At 37.2% G+C, this 17,231-nt stretch overlaps 1 protein-coding gene across 1 annotated transcript in view; it reads right to left on the bottom strand.

The window, feature by feature from the left end:
- ANKRD31 (ankyrin repeat domain 31) overlaps positions 1 to 17,231 on the bottom strand; it is a 130,625-nt gene that overhangs the window by 80,478 nt on the left and 32,916 nt on the right. The window contains exons 9-10 of the mRNA XM_032625092.1: positions 15,497 to 15,606; positions 5,578 to 5,733 (exon numbers count right to left, since the gene is read on the bottom strand). Of these exons, the coding sequence (XP_032480983.1) occupies positions 5,578 to 5,733; positions 15,497 to 15,606 (266 nt within the window). The remainder of the gene's footprint in view (positions 1 to 5,577; positions 5,734 to 15,496; positions 15,607 to 17,231) is intronic.

Genomic DNA, 17,231 nt, shown 5'->3' with positions numbered 1-17,231 from the left:
TTAAATGAAAATCGACTAATTACCCCAATTAGACAGGCAGAGGTTGTCAGAATGAAATTAGAACATTTTCTTACACAATATACAAAAATAAACTCAAAAAGGATTGAAGATGTAAATGGAAGATGGGAAAACCCCCAGAAGAAAACATAGGCAGAACACACTTTGACATAAATCACAGCAATATTTTTTTGGATCTGTCTCTTAAGATGAAGGAAACAAAAGCAAAAATAAATGAACGGGACCTAGTTAAACTGAAAAGCTTTTGCACAGCAAAGGAAACCATCAACAAAACAAAAAGACAATGTACTGGATGGGAGAAAACATTTGCAAATGATATGACCAATAAGAGGTTAATATCCAAAATATATAAACAGCTCATACAACTCAATATCAAAAAACAAACAGGCCAATCAAAAAATGGGCAGAAGACCTGAACAGACATTTTTCCAAAGAAGACATACAGCTGGCTAACAGGCACATGAAAAGATGCCCAAAATGAAAAATTATCAGAGAAATGAAAATCAAAACCACAATGAGATATCACCTCACAACTGTCAAAACGGCTATCATCAAAAAGTCTGCAACTAACAAAGGCTGGTGAGGAAGCAGAGAAAAGAGAACCATTGTACACTGTTGGTAGAAATGTAAATTGGTACAGCCACTATGGAAAACTGTATGGAAGTTCCTCAAAAACCAAAAAACAGAACTACCTTATGATCCAGCAATTCTACTGCTGGGTATGTATCTGAAGAAAATGAAAACACTAATTTGAAGATACATGCACCCCAATGTTCACAGCAGCATTATTTACAAATAGTCAAGATTTGGAAGCAACTTAAGTGCCCAACAATTATGCACAGAAAAAGAAGATGTGGTACACACACACACACACACACACACACACACACACACTGGAATATTACTCAGCCATAAAAAAGAATGGAATCTGTCATTTGCAACAATGTGGATGGACCTAGAGAGTACTATGCTTAGCGAAATACGACAGAGAAAGACAAATACTATATGTTATGACGTGTGAAATCTAAAAATTAAAAAGAAATGTATATAACAAAACAGAAACAGACTTACACATATAGAGTAAAAACTAATGGCTACCAGTGGATAGAGGGAAGTGGGGAGGGGCAAGAAAGGGGTAGGGAATTAAGAGACACAATCTACTGAGACACAATCTACTATGTACAAAATACATAAGCAATATGGAAATATTGTACAGGACTGGGAAATATAGCCATTATTTTGTATTAACTTTAAATGGAGTATAACATATAAAAATATTGCATCACTATGTTGTATACCTGAAACTAACATAATATTGTGAATCAACTAAACTTCAATTTTTAAAAATAATAAAGAAATAAATGTTTGAGAAAGCCATGTTGGAGTTGAAAGAATAATTTAAAAAATAAAAAATATGTATACTGGCCTCTGTCCCCTGGTTCCTAACACAGAGCTCCTAAAACCCTTGTAAACAGGGGTGGCAGGATGATCTTTCGTCCTTATAGTCTTTGACCCTAGTTCCTGATTCAGAATTTCCAAGACCTTTGTAATTTCCTGAATGATAGGAGAATCTGTCTCAGAGCTCCTAAAATCCCTTGGAATTTCCTGGGAGATATAAGTGTATTTTGTTCCAATGAGGCAAGTTTTGGTGGGCTCATAGATGAGGCTGGTCACCAGAAAGACAAGTCATAATTAGAAGCTGGAACTTTCAGGTCTGCCTCTGTTCTTCAGAAAGGAGAGAGAGGCTAGAAATGGATTTAATAATCGATCATGCCTATGTGATGAAGTCTCCATAAAAATCCCCAAAGTATGGGGTTTGGAGAGCTTATCCAGGTTGGTGAACACATCTGAATGCTGAGAGGAGAGCACACCCCAATTCCATGGAGACAGAATTTCCTGTGTTTCGGACCTTTCCAGACCTCACCTTATGTACCCTTTTCATCTGGCTTTTCATCTGTATCCTTAATCATATGCTTTATTATATAATAAACTGGTAAATATAAGTTAAGTGTTTCCCTGAGTCCATGAGCTGTTCCAGGAAATGATCAAATCCAAGAAATGGGTCATGGTAACCCCCAGTTTGTAGCCAAGGTGAATGAAACCTGTGGGTAACCTGGTGATCTCCTACTTGTGATTGGTATCTGAAGTGGGGGTCAGCCTCATGGGACTGATGTCTTAATCTGTGGAGTCTACACTAACAATGTCTAGTGTCAGAATTGAATTGAATTGCAGGATACCCAGCTGGTGTGGAATTGTTCAATGTGTGGAAAACCTACGTATCTGGGTGTGAATAGAGGAGAAACACATGAGTGTTTCCCTTTACAATAAGTATGTAACAAAACAAATATGGAGAATCTAGAAATTAGGTATATGGATGTTCACTGTTCAATTCTTTCAACTTTTCTGTATGTTTGAAATTTTTCATAATTTCATAAAAATTTTCAAATAAACGTGAACTTTTGGAAGATAACTATTTAAGATCTATTTTTTAAAAAAATAATATAAAAACTCTCTTCCCCCAAAGTACTGTCTCCAATAAAAAGCGTGAACTAATTGCTATTTAGGTTCTGGGACCTGTAAACCAGTGGAAATTTGCTTTCTGATAATGTACACTGGTTAACTTGATTATTTGCCACAGTCTAGGTTTGGTGGGATGAAAAATGAAGTATCAGAAATCCAAAAGTTATTAACTTTGGAATGCAGATGATGATTTTCCTTCTAGGAAACCTCCTTTCCTTATTTAGGTTTTGCTTAAGCTACAATAAAAATTAGTTTCCTAAAGGGGACAGAAATGGCTGCTACAGGAATGAGAAAATAACCATAACAAAAGATGTTTGTTTTCCCTGAGCTCAGAATGACTAAAAGATAAGGTAAATGTAAAGCAACTGTCTGGCTTCCAAGAAAAAGCCAGTCTCATACACTAAATTTACTTCAGAAAATTCCCAAAGAAAACAAAGTACATGTGAGCAATTCATAGTAAATGATGGGGTCTTGGGGAGGGAAGCTGAAAATGAATGCTACTTTAAGTGTGACCTAAGTAAGCAAGGAGGACCCAGTGATGAAGAGTATCAGTTCCAGGGTTGAAAGAAATTCCCAGCAGCAACAAAGCCAGAGGGACCTTTATTCTGCAGAGCTACTCTAGACCACATAAAGGGCTACATATTCCAGAAAGAAATCAAATGTAACAAAGAATTTCCCTTCTCCTAAGGTTTACTCCTTCGGTGTTGTAAAACCACTCCTCGTAAATAAAGATGGAGTACATTTTTATAACAGATCTTTTATTATCTCCCAAAACTGCAGGTTGGGAGATCCTTAAACAACATAGTTTTTTCTTTTTAAAAATGTAAGTATCTTGGAGGAAATTTCTTCAAAGGTTTATAAGAGTGTAAATTTCCTATGAAGACAATATAATTTAATGCATTTGTTTAAAAAGATTCAAGATCATAATAATATTAGTTATATGATCTAATGCAGCAATTGTTAACATCCACAGGGATATAAAGTGCACTCTCTTCATTAGGGTCCTCAACAATTTTGCCTCTCATTTTTTATGTCTCTTGCCTTGCTGTAGGCTTAAACTTCTTGCTATTATCAATATCCTGACCTAAGCCAACCTTTCTTTTCAGTTCTAATGTGTCATAGGCTTAGGAATCAGATAGGATTCTGTGAAAAATAATGCTCAAGTCATTGATCTGAGAGGGTTTTAGCAAAGAAGATTAGATCTATTTTAGGTATTCAGAATTTATTTTCAGGCTACTTCATGGTTGTCACCCTTGGTTTTGATAGGTAAAGAATTACTGAAATTGGTTTTTTAAATCAAAGATATCACAAAATGTAAATAAGGACTTATAAAATACAAATGTTACCTATAAAAAGAACATTGGTCTGTTACTATAACGTTTTGTTAATTCCTCAAAAGGCACTTAAGCCTTTATTGGATTATCTCACAAAATAAATTTATTTAAACCTTCCTAGTAGATACTGTTCATCTTTTTGTTTTCATAGTATCTGCCACAGAGGAGGCATACGGTAAAAGCTCACTACATTGAATTATATGGAGGCCATATACTTCTTGTCAGTAGTTCTTGAACATTAATGAGAATAAAAATCATCTAGGGAACTTGATTTCCAGATTTTAACCTACAGATTTTGATTGTGATTTTGAGTGATTTTGTGTGTGTGTGTGCTTTGGGAGGGTGAAGTAAAGGTTGCATTTTGAACAAATATTTTAAGTGACTCTTACGAAAATGGCTTATGGACAACCCTTTGCAAACACTGCCCTCTGCAATTCTGTGGGATGTGGTAGCCAGAAGTAGTAAAGGTCAGATTAAGATGCAAATTGAGAAGGAAAAATAGAAAACAAGAGAGTTCAAAAAGTCTGGAAAATATGGAAGGATAAAGAATTCATGAAGGTCACAGAAGTACCTAGGGAAGTGAGGAGAAGGTCACTGCCTGGCCAAAGACAAGCAGGGAATAGCAACTGGGGATGTTAGTGATGGCACAGATAAAAAGGTTAATGAAAAGAAACATGTTAAGATTGATGCTTGGGAAATCCATAAAGTCCAGTTATTGGCATGCAGAACTACTCCTAAACTTAAGGAGCACATAGAGACTAAGAGAAAGAACCATTTATTTCTCAAAATCAAAGGAGCAAGTGCTCTGGCTAGCAAGTAAGGATCCAAGGTTGAGAGCTATAAGACCATAATGGATGAACTGGGTGTGAGACTTAGAATAATAGTCTTTAAAACCCTGATTATAGTATAAACCCAGGTGCTGCTAAAGTAAGTACTGGGGGTGCACTTGTAATCACCTGCTTGTCCATGGATCGTGCTGCTGATCTCTGTGTACCATAAGACTTTGTGCATTGTTTCATACACCGAGAAAGTCTAGAAACAATAGTAGAAGTATGGACACAGTGCTGCTCAGTGTTTTAAGTACTTACGTGCCTTTAAGGAATCATTCCTCTCCAGGAGAACGTATCAGGTTCTCCCCACAGGAAGACTGTACAGAGACCTAGCCTTGCAGAAAGACTGTTCTTTCTGAGCTTCCTGCCCCACCCTCTCTACCTCATAGTCTGTTCTCTCCATTTCCCTGGCAATTGTCCTTGCTGTACATCTACCATTTTATCATCAATTTTCCCTGAAGCTCAATGTACCATCAGCTTCTTTCAGCTTTGAACCTCACTTCTCTTCCATTAAAAGCTGAGTCTCATAGTAAAAATGCCCACACAAAGCCAGCAAGCCAGCCCCAGGAACCCCATCCTTCTGTGTAATGCTACTGCACATGGCCCACCTGGTGCGGTGGGCCTTTGAAGGCATAACCTTTGAAGGCAGGCATAATCTTTGAAGGTGAAATGCAATGTTCTTCTCCTGCCTCTCCCCCCCTATCTTACCACTTCCCTGGGAGATGATGGTGAAGCACTGCCTGAGTAGAAAAATTACCTGGAAGCTTTCTGTTTGAGACTTGCCTTAGGCCTACCTTGCCATACTTACATAGTAGTGACTCAGCTGAAACTACAAACCACTCTTAAGATAACTGTAAGTGGTAACCACAGCCTACCAGCATAACTTGGCTGATTAACATTTCCACCTTTCTTCATATAATGATGAACAAGATTAGCGTCGTTGTTCAGAGCAGCTTTATACAGTAAGTTCTCTCCAAAGATGTTTCTACGGTTAATGTTACAACGAGATACTTTATTCATCTTCATTTTTTCTGAAATGAGGGCATGAACAAAAGAAAACAAAAAAATTAATAATCCTTATTTGAAAATCAAGAGGAATATAAGTAATAGAATGAATCCAGTCAACATTCTGGAATAGAGCATATTACATTATGGAGGAGTATTTCATCCATTAACCCAACTATAATGGTATCTACATGCAAAAAGGTGAAAAAGACAAATGTCATTAGTTTGAAATATTTGAGTAAATTATAAATCATGTAAGCAGTTTATATTGATTGAAACTCTAGGAAAGGTGCATGTATGAGAAGACTAATGGATTATTTTCTTAAAAGTTCTGGTGAAAGGTATTATTTAAATCCAGAATTAGATGTTATTAAACCTAACAAAATATTAAATATCAAAATGTCTTATAAAACCATGAGGAGAAAATCTCAGAAGTATATAAGCAAGATACAAAAATTAACCCCAGCAAGACCAGAAAAGAGAATGCTAAATTTTCTTTCTTTACTAAAAATAATTGTCATGAACTTAAATAAAGCTTGGTCTTGAGCAGTATAATAGTTTTGATTTCCTAACCTGGGAAATACACAATTAAAATAGTTTTCCAGGTTATATATACCAAGTATCATTTCTCCCCTGTGCCTCCTAAACTCCTCATCTAGATAATCCAAATCCTGTCAATTTTTACAGATAATACTCATTTGGTTTTCCTGAATTTCAGAACAGCTTTTCTTTCCTTTGGTGCACCGCCCAGCTTGTGGAATTGAACCCGGGCCCTCGGCAGTGAGAGCACAGAGTCCTAACCACTGGACCGCCAGGGAATTCCCTCAGAGGAACTTTGGTGATAGCTTTTCCAGGTTCATCTAAATAACCTGCCCCATCCTTAAACCTCCGAAAGGTAACTGAGTACTGCAACAGGTTTCTTAATGGACCACAATTTAACTGCTTTGTTTTTATTTGATTCTCTCCATTCAGTTCCACTGTAAAACAAACCAACTGCTGAACACCTGAGCCTGCCTTCCCCCATCCCAGACTACAGAGCATTCTGCTCCCACCAGATAAACTATATGCAAAAATCAATAGTCTTTACTCCCAGATCTGTCTTTTCCAGTTGTACCCGCTATTATAAATATGCAATTTATTAAAAATAACAAATTAAGAATACAAAAATTTTCAATGAAAACTAAGTTGTGAAAGACATTCACTTCTAATCATGACTAAATAACTGCTGTGACTTGCCCTCCCATTGTAAACAACTAGAATATTAAACAAAATATATGGGGGAAAAAGACCCTTTATTCAAAAATTGGAAAACATTGGTAGTTCAGACCTATTTGACCTCCCTGAGTGAAGACAAACAATGAAGTGAGCCCTAAGGTCACTCACTCCAGCTTCTTGTCTAGAGGCTTTTCAGAGTATAGCACAAGCATAGCAAGGTGATTCTGCTGAGCTAAGGAGACAGAGGTCAGAGTCTGGGGAGGCTGGGGTGAACAGAATTTACAGGGCAGGGCACCAGAGATGAGAGCATAGAGAAAAGGCACCAGAAATCTATACAAAGGGCTCCTTGAGTCATTATCTGAATACTGAACTGCTCATGCGTGGGGTGAATCTTCATGAGGCTGGGCAAGAACAATTACCCAGGAACTATAAATTAACAACCATCAGAGATCACACAGGCTGGGAGACATTCACATTCCTTCCAGGCTGAGGAGAGACCTTGCTGAACTACTGGAACATTCAGAGAGACCTTTAATGGGTCATGTCTTAGTAGCAGAGCTAAACTAGTCCTAGAGTAAGGCCTACACTAGACCTGCCTAACAAGGTTTTAAAAAAAGCGTTGAAAGGATCAAACTGATCTTCAGGTAACTTGCTGGCCAAAACAAAAATCAACACTCTTAAAATACACAGAATGGCACTGAATAACATTCTGCTGCATATGGATATATAATTGTTTTCTACTACAAAGGCCTTGTGCCTTTGTCAAAACTCAGGGTTTATTTCTGAACTCCCTTTTCCTTCCATGGACCTATTTCCCTATCTTGATGCGAATACCATGCTGTTTTGATTATGCCATATAATAATTCTTGAAATCAGGTAGTGTTAGCCCTTTAACTTTGTTCTTTATCAGAGCTGTCTTACTATTCTAGATTCTTTGCATTCCATATGAATTTTAGAACCAGCTTTGGCATTTCTACAAGACAATCCTACAGGAATTTTGATTGAGATTGTGTAGAATCCATAAATATACCTGAGTAGAAATAACATCTTAATAATATTGTCTTCTGACTCAATCTCTCTCCATTTCTCTCCATCAAATTTCCTGTGTTTTCTCTGTTTAATATTTTGTAGGTTTCAGTGTACCTGTCTTTTACATCTTTTGCTAAATTTTATCTTTATTTCACATTTTTTGTAACTGTGGCATAAATTTCACTTCCTAATTGTTTGGTTTTCATATTTCACTTTCTAATTGTTTGTTGCTAGAATACAGAAATATAATTAATATCTGTATATTGATCTTGTATCTTGCAACTTTGCTAAACTCACAGTTGCTTTCATTGTAGATTCCATCGGATTTTCTATATAGATGATTATGTCACTTGTGACTAAAGACTGTTTTACTTCTTCTTTTCCAACATGGATGCCTTTTATTTGTTTTTCTTCCTGACTATACTGGCTAGGACCTCCGGTACAATGATCAACGGAAGTGGTGGGAACAGACATTTCTGTCTTATTTCTGATCTTAGGGGGAAAGCATTCACTCTTTCACCATTAAGTATGACAGCTGTGTATTTTTTTTATAGATGCCCTTTGTCAGATTAACCAAGTTCCCCTCTATTCTGAGTCTGCTGAGAGTTTTCATCAGTAATGGATGTTAGGTGTTGTCAAAATCTTTCTTTGCATCATCTACTAAAATGATCATATGGTTTTTCTTTTTTAACTTATTAATATAACAAATTACAGTGATTGATTTTCAAATGTAATGTAATGGAAATTTTTTGTTCTAGTTCTGTAAAAAATGCCATTGGTAATTTGATAGGGATTGTACTGAATCTCTAGATTGCTTTGGGTAGTATAGTCATTTTCACAATATTGATTCTTCCAATGCAAGAACATGGTATATCTCTCCATCTGTTGGTATCATCTTTAATTTCTTTCATCAGTGTCTTACAGTTTTCTGCATAGAGGTCTTTTGTCTCCCTAGGTAGGTTTATTCCTAGGTATTTTATTTTTCTGTTGCAATGGTAAATGGGAGTGTTTCCTTAATTTCTCTTTCAGATTTTTCATCATTAGTATATAGGAATGCAAGAGATTTCTGTGTATTAATTTTGTGTCCTGCAACTTTACCAAATTCATTGATTAGCTCTAGTAGTTTTCTGGTGGCATTTTTAGGATTCTCTATGTATCCTGTCATCTGCAAACAGTGACAGTTTTACTTCTTCTTTTCCAGTTTGTATTCCTTTTATTTCTTTTTCTTCTCTGATTGCTGTGGCTAGGACTTCCAAAACTATGTTGAATAACAGTGGCGAGAGTGGACATCCTTGTCTTCTTCCTGATCTTAGAGGAAATGCTTTCAGTTTTTCACCATTGAGAATGATGTTTGCTGTGGGTTTGTCATATATGGCCTTTATTATGTTGAGGTAGGTCCCCTCTGTGCCCACTTTCTGGAGAGTTTTTGTCCTAAATAGGTGTTGAATTTTGTCAAAAGCTTTTTCTGCATCTATTGAGATGACCATATGGTTTTTATTCTTCAATTTGTTAATATGGTGTATCACATTGATTGATTTGCATATACTGAAGAATCCTTGCATCCCTGGGATAAATCCCACTTGATCATGGTGTATGATCCTTTTAATGTGTTGTTGTTAATCCTTTTAATGTGTAGTATTTCGTTGAGGATTTTTGCATCTATATTCATCAGTGATATTGCTCTGTAATTTTCTTTTTTTGTAGTATCTTTGTCTGGTTTTGGTATCAGGGTGATGGTGGCCTCATCGAATGAGTTTGGGAGTGTTCTTTCCTCTGCAATTTTTGGAAAGAGTTTGAGAAGGATGGGTGTTAGCTCTTCCCTAAATGTTTGATAGAATTCACCTGTGAAGCCATCTGGTCCTGGACTTTTGTGTGTTGGAAGATTTTTATTACAGTTTCAACTTCATTACTTGTGATTAGTCTGTTCATATTTTGTATATCTTCTTGGTTCAGTCTTGGAAGGTTATACCTTTCTAAGAATTAGTCCATTTCTTCCAGGTTGCCCATTTTATTGGCATAGAGTTGCTTGTAGTAGTCTCTTAGGATGCTTTGTATTTCTGCGGTGTCTGTTGTAACTTCTCCTTTTTCATTTCTAATTTTACTGATTTGAGTCCTCTCCCTCTTTTTCTTGATGAGTCTGGCTAATGGTTTATCAATTTTGTTTATATTCTCAAAGAACGAGCTTTTAGTTTTATTGATCTTTGCTATTGTTTTCTTTGTTTCTATTTCATTTATTTCTGCTCTGATCTTCATGATTTCTTTCCTTCTGCTAACTTTGGGTTTTGTTTGCTCTTCTTTCTCTAGGTCCTTTAGGTGTAAGGATAGATTGTTTATTTGAGATTTTTCTTGTTTCTTGAGGTAGGCTTGTATAGCTATAAACTTCCCTCTTAGAACTGCTTCTGCTGCATCCCATAGGTTTTGGATCATCATGTTTTCATTGTCATTTGTCTCTAGGTATTTTTTAATTTCCTCAGCCATCTCTTGGTTATTTAGTAACGTATTGTTTAGCCTCCATGTGTTTGTGGTTTTTACATTTTTTTCCCTGTAATTCATTTCTAATCTCATAGCATTGTGGTCAGAAAAGATGCTTGATATGATTTCAATTTTCTTAAATTTACTGAAGCTTGATTTGTGACCCAAGATGTGATCTATCCTGGAGAATGTTCCATGTGCACTTGAGAGGAAAGTGTGATCTGCTAATTTTGGATGGAATGTCCTATAAATATCACTTAAATCTATCTGGTCTATTGTGTCAGTTAAAGCTTCTGTTTCCTTATTTATTTTCATTTTGGATGATCTGTCCATTGGTGTAAGTGAGGTGTTAAAGTCCCCCACCATTATTGTGTTACTGTCGATTTCCTCTTTCATAGCTGTTAGCATTTGCCTTATGTATTGAGGTGCTCCTATGTTGGGTGCATATGTATTTATAATTGTTATATCTTCTTCTTGGATTGATCCCTTGATCATTATGTAGTGGCCTTCCTTGTCTCTTGTAACATTCTTTACTTTAAAGTCTATTTTATCTGATATGAGTATTGCTACTCCAGCTTTCTTTTGATTTCCATGGAATATCTTTTTCCAACCCCTCACTTTCAGTCTGTATGTGTCCCTAGGTCTGAAGTGGGTCTCTTGTAGACAGCATATAGATGGGTCTTGTTTTTGTATCCATTCAGCAGGCCTGTGTCTTTTGGGTGGAGCATTTAATCCATTCACGTTCAAGTTAATTATTGATATGTATGTTCCTATTACCATTTTCTTAATTGTTTTGGGTTTGTTTTTGTAGGTCCTTTTCTTCCCTTGTGTTTCCCACTTAGAGAAGTTCCTTTAGCATTTGTTGTAGAGCTGGTTTGGTGGCACTGAATTCTCTTCGCTTTTGCTTGACTGTAAAGCTTTTGATTTCTCCATCGAACCTGAATGCGATCCTTGCCAGGTAGAGTAATCTTGGGTGTAGGTTCTTCCCTTTCATCACTTTAAATATATCATGCCACTCCCTCCTGGCTTGTAGAGTTTCTGCTGAGAAATCAGCTGTTAACCTTATGGGAGTTCCCTTGTATGTTGTCATTTTTCCCTTGCTGCTTTCAATAATTTTTCTTTGCCGTTAATTTTTGCCAATTTGATTACTATGTGTCTTGGTGTGTTTCTCCTTGGGGTTTATCCTGTATGGGACTTGCTGCGTTTCCTGGACTTGGGTGGCTATTTCCTTTCCCATGTTAGGGAAGTTTTTGAATATAATCTCTTCAAATATTTTCTTGGGGCCTTTCTCTCTCTCTTCTCCTTCTGGGACCCCTATAATGCAAATGTTGTTGCATTTAATGTTGTCCCAGAAGTCTCTTAGGCTGTCTTCATTTTTTCTCATTCCTTTTTCTTTATTCTGTTCCGCAGCAGTGAATTCCACAATTCTGTCTTCCAGGTCACTTATCTGTTCTTCTGCCTCAGTTATTCTGCTATTGATTCCTTCCAGTGTAGTTTTCATTTCAGTTATTGTATTGTTCATCTCTGTTTGTTTGTTCCTTAATTCTTCTAGGTCTTTGTTAAACATTTCTTGCATCTTCTCCATCTTTGCCTCCATTCTTTTTCCGAGGTCCTGGATCATCTTCACTATCATTATTCTGAATTCTTTTTCTGGAAGGTTGCCTATATCCATTTCATTGAGTTGTTTTTCTGGGGTTTTATCTTGTTCCTTCATCTGGTACATAGCCCTCTGCCTTTTCATTTTGTCTATCTTTCTGTGAATGTGGTCTTTGTTCCACAGGCTGCAGGATTGTAGTTCTTCTTGCTTCTGCTGTCTGCCCTCTGGTGGATGAGGCTATCTAAGAGGCTTGTGCAAATTTCCTGATGGGAGGGACTGGTGGTGGGTAGAGCTGGGTGTTGCTCTGGTGAGCAGTGCTCAGTGAAACTTTAATCCACTTGACTGGTGATGGGTGGGGCTGGGTTCCCTCCCTGTTGGCTGTTTGGCTTGAGGCAACCCAACACTGGAGCCTACCTGGGCTCTTTGGTGGGGCTAATGACAGACTCTGGGAGGGCTCACACCAAGGAGTACTACCCAGAACTTCTGCTGACACTGTCCTTGTCCTCACGGTGAGACACAGCCACCCCCCACCTCTGCGGGAGACCCCCCAACACCAGCAGGCAGGTCTGGTTCAGTCTCCCCTGCGGTCACTGCTCCTTCCCCTGGGTCCTGACGCGCACACTACTTTGTGTATGTCCTCCAAGAGTGGAGTCTCTGTTTCCCCCAGTCCTGTCGAAGTCCTGCAATCAAATCCCACTAGGCTTCAAAGTCTGATTCTCTAGGAATTCCTCCTCCCGTTGCCGGACCCCCAGGTTGGGAAGCCTGACGTGGGGCTCAGAACCTTCACCCCAGTGGGTGGACTTCTGTGGTATAAGTGTTCTCCAGTCTGTGAGTCACCCACCCAGCAGTCATGGGATTTGATTTTACTCTGATTGCGCCCTTCCTACCGTCTCATTGTGGCTTCTCCTTTGTCTTTGGATGTGGGGTATCTTTTTGGGTGAGTTCCAGTGTCTTCCTGTCAATGATTGTCCAGCAGCTAGTTGTGATTCTGGTGTTCTCACAAGAGGGAGAGCACGTCCTTCTACTCCGCCATCTTGGTTCCTCTCCCCTCACTTTCATTTTTGAAAGATATTTTGCTAGGTATAGAATTCTAGGTTCTAGTTATAGAATTCTATAGAATTTATTTTAGTACTTTAAAGCTGCTGCTCCACTGTCTTCTTGCTTGCACTGTTTCCAACAAGAAATTTAATATCATCCTTATGACATGAAAAAAAAAAATACATGGCCTTCTTTTCCTTATCAACACATACATATTCTTCTGACTTCCTAAATGACTGAATATTATGTCATTGGTTACATTATAATTTGTTAACTATTCACTTAATTTAGATAGTTTCTAGTCATTTTATTATAATAAACAATGCTGTAATGAACATCTTTATAAAATATATTTAAGCAAATACAGCCATAGAATAAATCCCTTTAAACAGAATTGCTGATTCAAAAGAATTGTGATTTAAAATTCTGATGAATGTAAATAAACTGCCCTATAAAAAGACTGAAAAAACTTTTACCAAAAACATATGAGATTGTTTACTTTTTCCACATTCTTGCCACTGGGAATTCTCAAATGTTTATTGGCATTCTCTTAGGTGAAAATTGTACTTGTTAATTTGCATTTCTTTAAGTATGAGTTAGATGTTAATCTTTTCAGGTATTTACATTTTTTTTTCTGTGAACTCCTATTTTTCTTTATCCTTCCTGTTTTGTAAGAGCTCTCTGCATACTAGTATAATTAACCCCTTGTCATATGTTATTAATATTTCTTCTGTGTTTGATGATTGTTTTTTTTAGGATATCTTTCCATACAATTTTTAAAAAATGTATATAGTCAGTTTTATCATTCTCTTCCCTCCTGGCTTCTGGTCTTGAATTGTTCTTTACAAAGGGTTTTTCCAAGATTATAAAAAGATTCACTTGCCTTTTCTCCTAGAACTTTTCTTTTCCTTTAACTCTGGCCAGACTGGAATTAAATTTGGTATAAGGAATGTTATAGGGATCCAACTGTTTGTGTTTTTCACTATTTATTATTTACTCCTTCTTTCTGCCATCAATTTGAGATGCCATATTTATCACAGACCTACCCCCATATTCCCATTGTATCTGGCTTCTACATCTAAACCCTTTATTCTGTTTCACTGATTTATCTGTCTATTCCTGTGCCAATACCAACTTATTTTAACTTCTATTGTTTTCTAATTGCTTTCACATTATGTAGAGCAGGTTCCTGCCTCTCTACTCTCCCTTTGTTTTATTTTTCAGAATTTTCTTTGTTAGTCTTTTATATTTAGTTTTCCAGCTGAAATTTCGTATCATTCTCATAGCTAACCTCCAGCCTTATAAAGCAAAACAAAACAGAACAATTAACAAATACACAAAAATCTGTTTTTGATTGAGCTCTCGTGCATTTACAGAATAATTTAGGGAGAAGTAAGTTTCTTACAATGCTGAATCTTTATGGTCAAGAATAAGGCTCTTCTTTCCATTTATTCAAGTCTTTTTTATGTCCCTCAGCATAATTTTTACACTTTCTTCTTACAGGTATGGCAATTTCTTATTAGGTATATAAGCAGGTATTTCCTCTCTTTTGTAACTATTATAAATGGGATCTTCTCTTATATTTTGTAACTGGGTAATACTTATGTATATGAAAGGTATTTACTTTTGTCTTCTTTTGGTTTATTGAATTTTTTAAACTGTTTAGCTGGAAATAATTTCCGATTTATAAAAAAGCTGTAAAAATAAAACAAAGGATTCCCCCATTGTTAACATTTTGCTGCCACTTAAATCATTCTATCTGCCTCTTTATATATACATACACATGCACACAGACACATATACACATAATGAATAACTTGCATACACCATGCCTCTTTACTTACTAATACTTAAGAGCATATTCTCTAAAAGCAAAGACACTATCTTACATAACCAAATTATTAAATTAAGAAAATTTAACATTGATACAATATTATTCTTTAATCTACAGTCCATATTTCAATTCTGCCAACTGTCCCGCCATCTATTATTTTGTAACCAGTACTCCTAGGTTCTTATTATTTCTGATAGTTTTTTAGTTCATTCTTTGGGGCTTTATATATAGGAACAAAGAAATAACATCTAAATATATAATAATTTCCTCTATTTATTCTTCTGGTTATAATTTCCCAAAGCCTATGCTAGGTTAGTCACACCACAAATAGGTCAGATATCTAAATTTGAAAAGGGTTCTGAAACTATTCTCTTAAAAGTAAAAGTACAGGAAATATACCAGCCTATGAGGCAGAAGTTCAGGATCCTAGTTATACTACTAATGAGCTGTGCAGTGCTGGGGAAAATCCTTAACCTCTCTGAACTTCCTCATCAGTAGAATGAGAAAGTTGAGACATATAATCTCTAAATCCTTTTTTAGTACCAGGATTCTATATTTTTGTAAGTTACTTATTAAAGAAATAAAGAAATAAAATAGGCCTCACCATTTTTCCCTGCAAGTTGTCTGTTTTTCCTGATCTGTTCTCCACTCTTGAGTCTGGATGAATGCACAGTCTTCCCTTTACCTTCAATCCTTAAAGCAGGATTCTGCATTCTTGAAAAATAAATGTGCTTTTAAAATTACTATCATGTTCTCCACAACCGTTCAAAGAGAATCATACCGAATTTTTGACTAATTTTTTTTAAAACTCAAAGATATTTTACTGAGCTGTTGTCAAGCAGGATAGCAGTTTTAAATATGGAGATGGCTCCTGAGTAAACTGCAGATAATTCTGTTACAGACATGCCAGTCATTATGGTTTCTTTGTCTTTGTGCCACCTATGGGTTTCTCTCCTTTAGGGATAGTCACCTATAAGTGAGTATTCTGAGGCTCCTGTCCCTCACTCCCCATGCTGGCATGCCACTATCCACTCTATTCACAACTTCTAGGAAAAAAGAGGCAGGCCAAAAAAAAAGGACTTGCCCTGTGGTATGGCACTGATCAAAAACTGTAAAATACTGGCATAAAAGCATATATGGGTAGGTTTATTTTGGTTCTCTCTATTCTGAGAGCCCCAAAATAAACCTACCCATATATCATCAATTAATCTATGACAAAGAAGCCAAGAATATAGAATGGGGAAAGGACAGTCTCTTCAGTAAATGGTGTTGGGAAAACTGGACAGCCAAATGCAAGAGAATAAAGCTGGATCACAATCTTTTTTTCGGTACGTGGGCCTCTCACTGTTGTGGCCTCTCCTGTTGCGGAGCACAGGCTCCGGATGCACAGGCTCAGCGGCCATGGCTCACGGGCCCAGCCGCTCCGCGCGGCATGTGGGATCTTCCCGGACCGGGGCACGAACCGGTGTCCCCTGCATTGGCAGGTGGACTCTCAACCACTGCACCACCAGGGAAGCTCCTGGATCACAATCTTACATCATATACAAAAATCAACTCAAAATGGATTGAAGACTTGAAAGTAAGACTTGAAACCACAGAACTCCTAGGAAAAACATAAGTAAGCACCTTGACATCAGTCTTGGCAATGATTTTTTGGATTTGACACCAAAAGCAAAAATAAAGAAGTGAGACTACATCAACCTAAAAAGTTTCTGTACAGCAAATGAAACTATCAACAAAATGAAAAGACAACCTACCAAATGGGAGAAAATATTTGCACATCATAGACTTGAAAAGGGATTAATATCCAAAACATATAAAGAACTCATACAGGGGCTCCCCTGGTGGCGCAGCGGTTGAGAGTCCGCCTGCCGATGCAGGGGACGCGGGTTCGTGCCCCGGTCCGGGAAGATCCCACATGCCGCGGAGCGGCTGGGCCCGTGAGCCATGGCCGCTGAGCCTGCGCGTCCGGAGCCTGTGCTCCGCAGCGGGAGAGGCCACAACAGTGAGAGGCCCGCGTATCGCAAAAAAAAAAAAAAAAAAAAAAAAAAAAGAACTCATACAACTCAATAGCAAAGAGAAAAGCAATCCGATTAAAAAATGTGAGAGGAACTAAAAAGACATTTCCAAAGAAGGCATCCAAATGGCCAGCAGGTACATGAAAAGGTGCTTAGCATCACTGATCATCAAGGAAATGTAAATCAAAACCACAATGAGATATCATCCCACACCAGTCAGAATGGCCATCATCAAAAAGTCTACAAATAATAAATGCTGGAGAGGGTGTGGAGAAAAGTGAACCCTCTTGCACTGCTGGTGGTAATGTAAATTGGTGCAAC

This window comes from Phocoena sinus, chromosome 3 (assembly GCF_008692025.1).
Source record: "Phocoena sinus isolate mPhoSin1 chromosome 3, mPhoSin1.pri, whole genome shotgun sequence".
In the NCBI taxonomy this organism is placed as follows: Eukaryota; Metazoa; Chordata; class Mammalia; order Artiodactyla; family Phocoenidae; genus Phocoena; species Phocoena sinus.
Note: the sequence above shows the minus strand (reverse complement) of the source record. Positions and strands in the feature narration are given on the sequence as shown.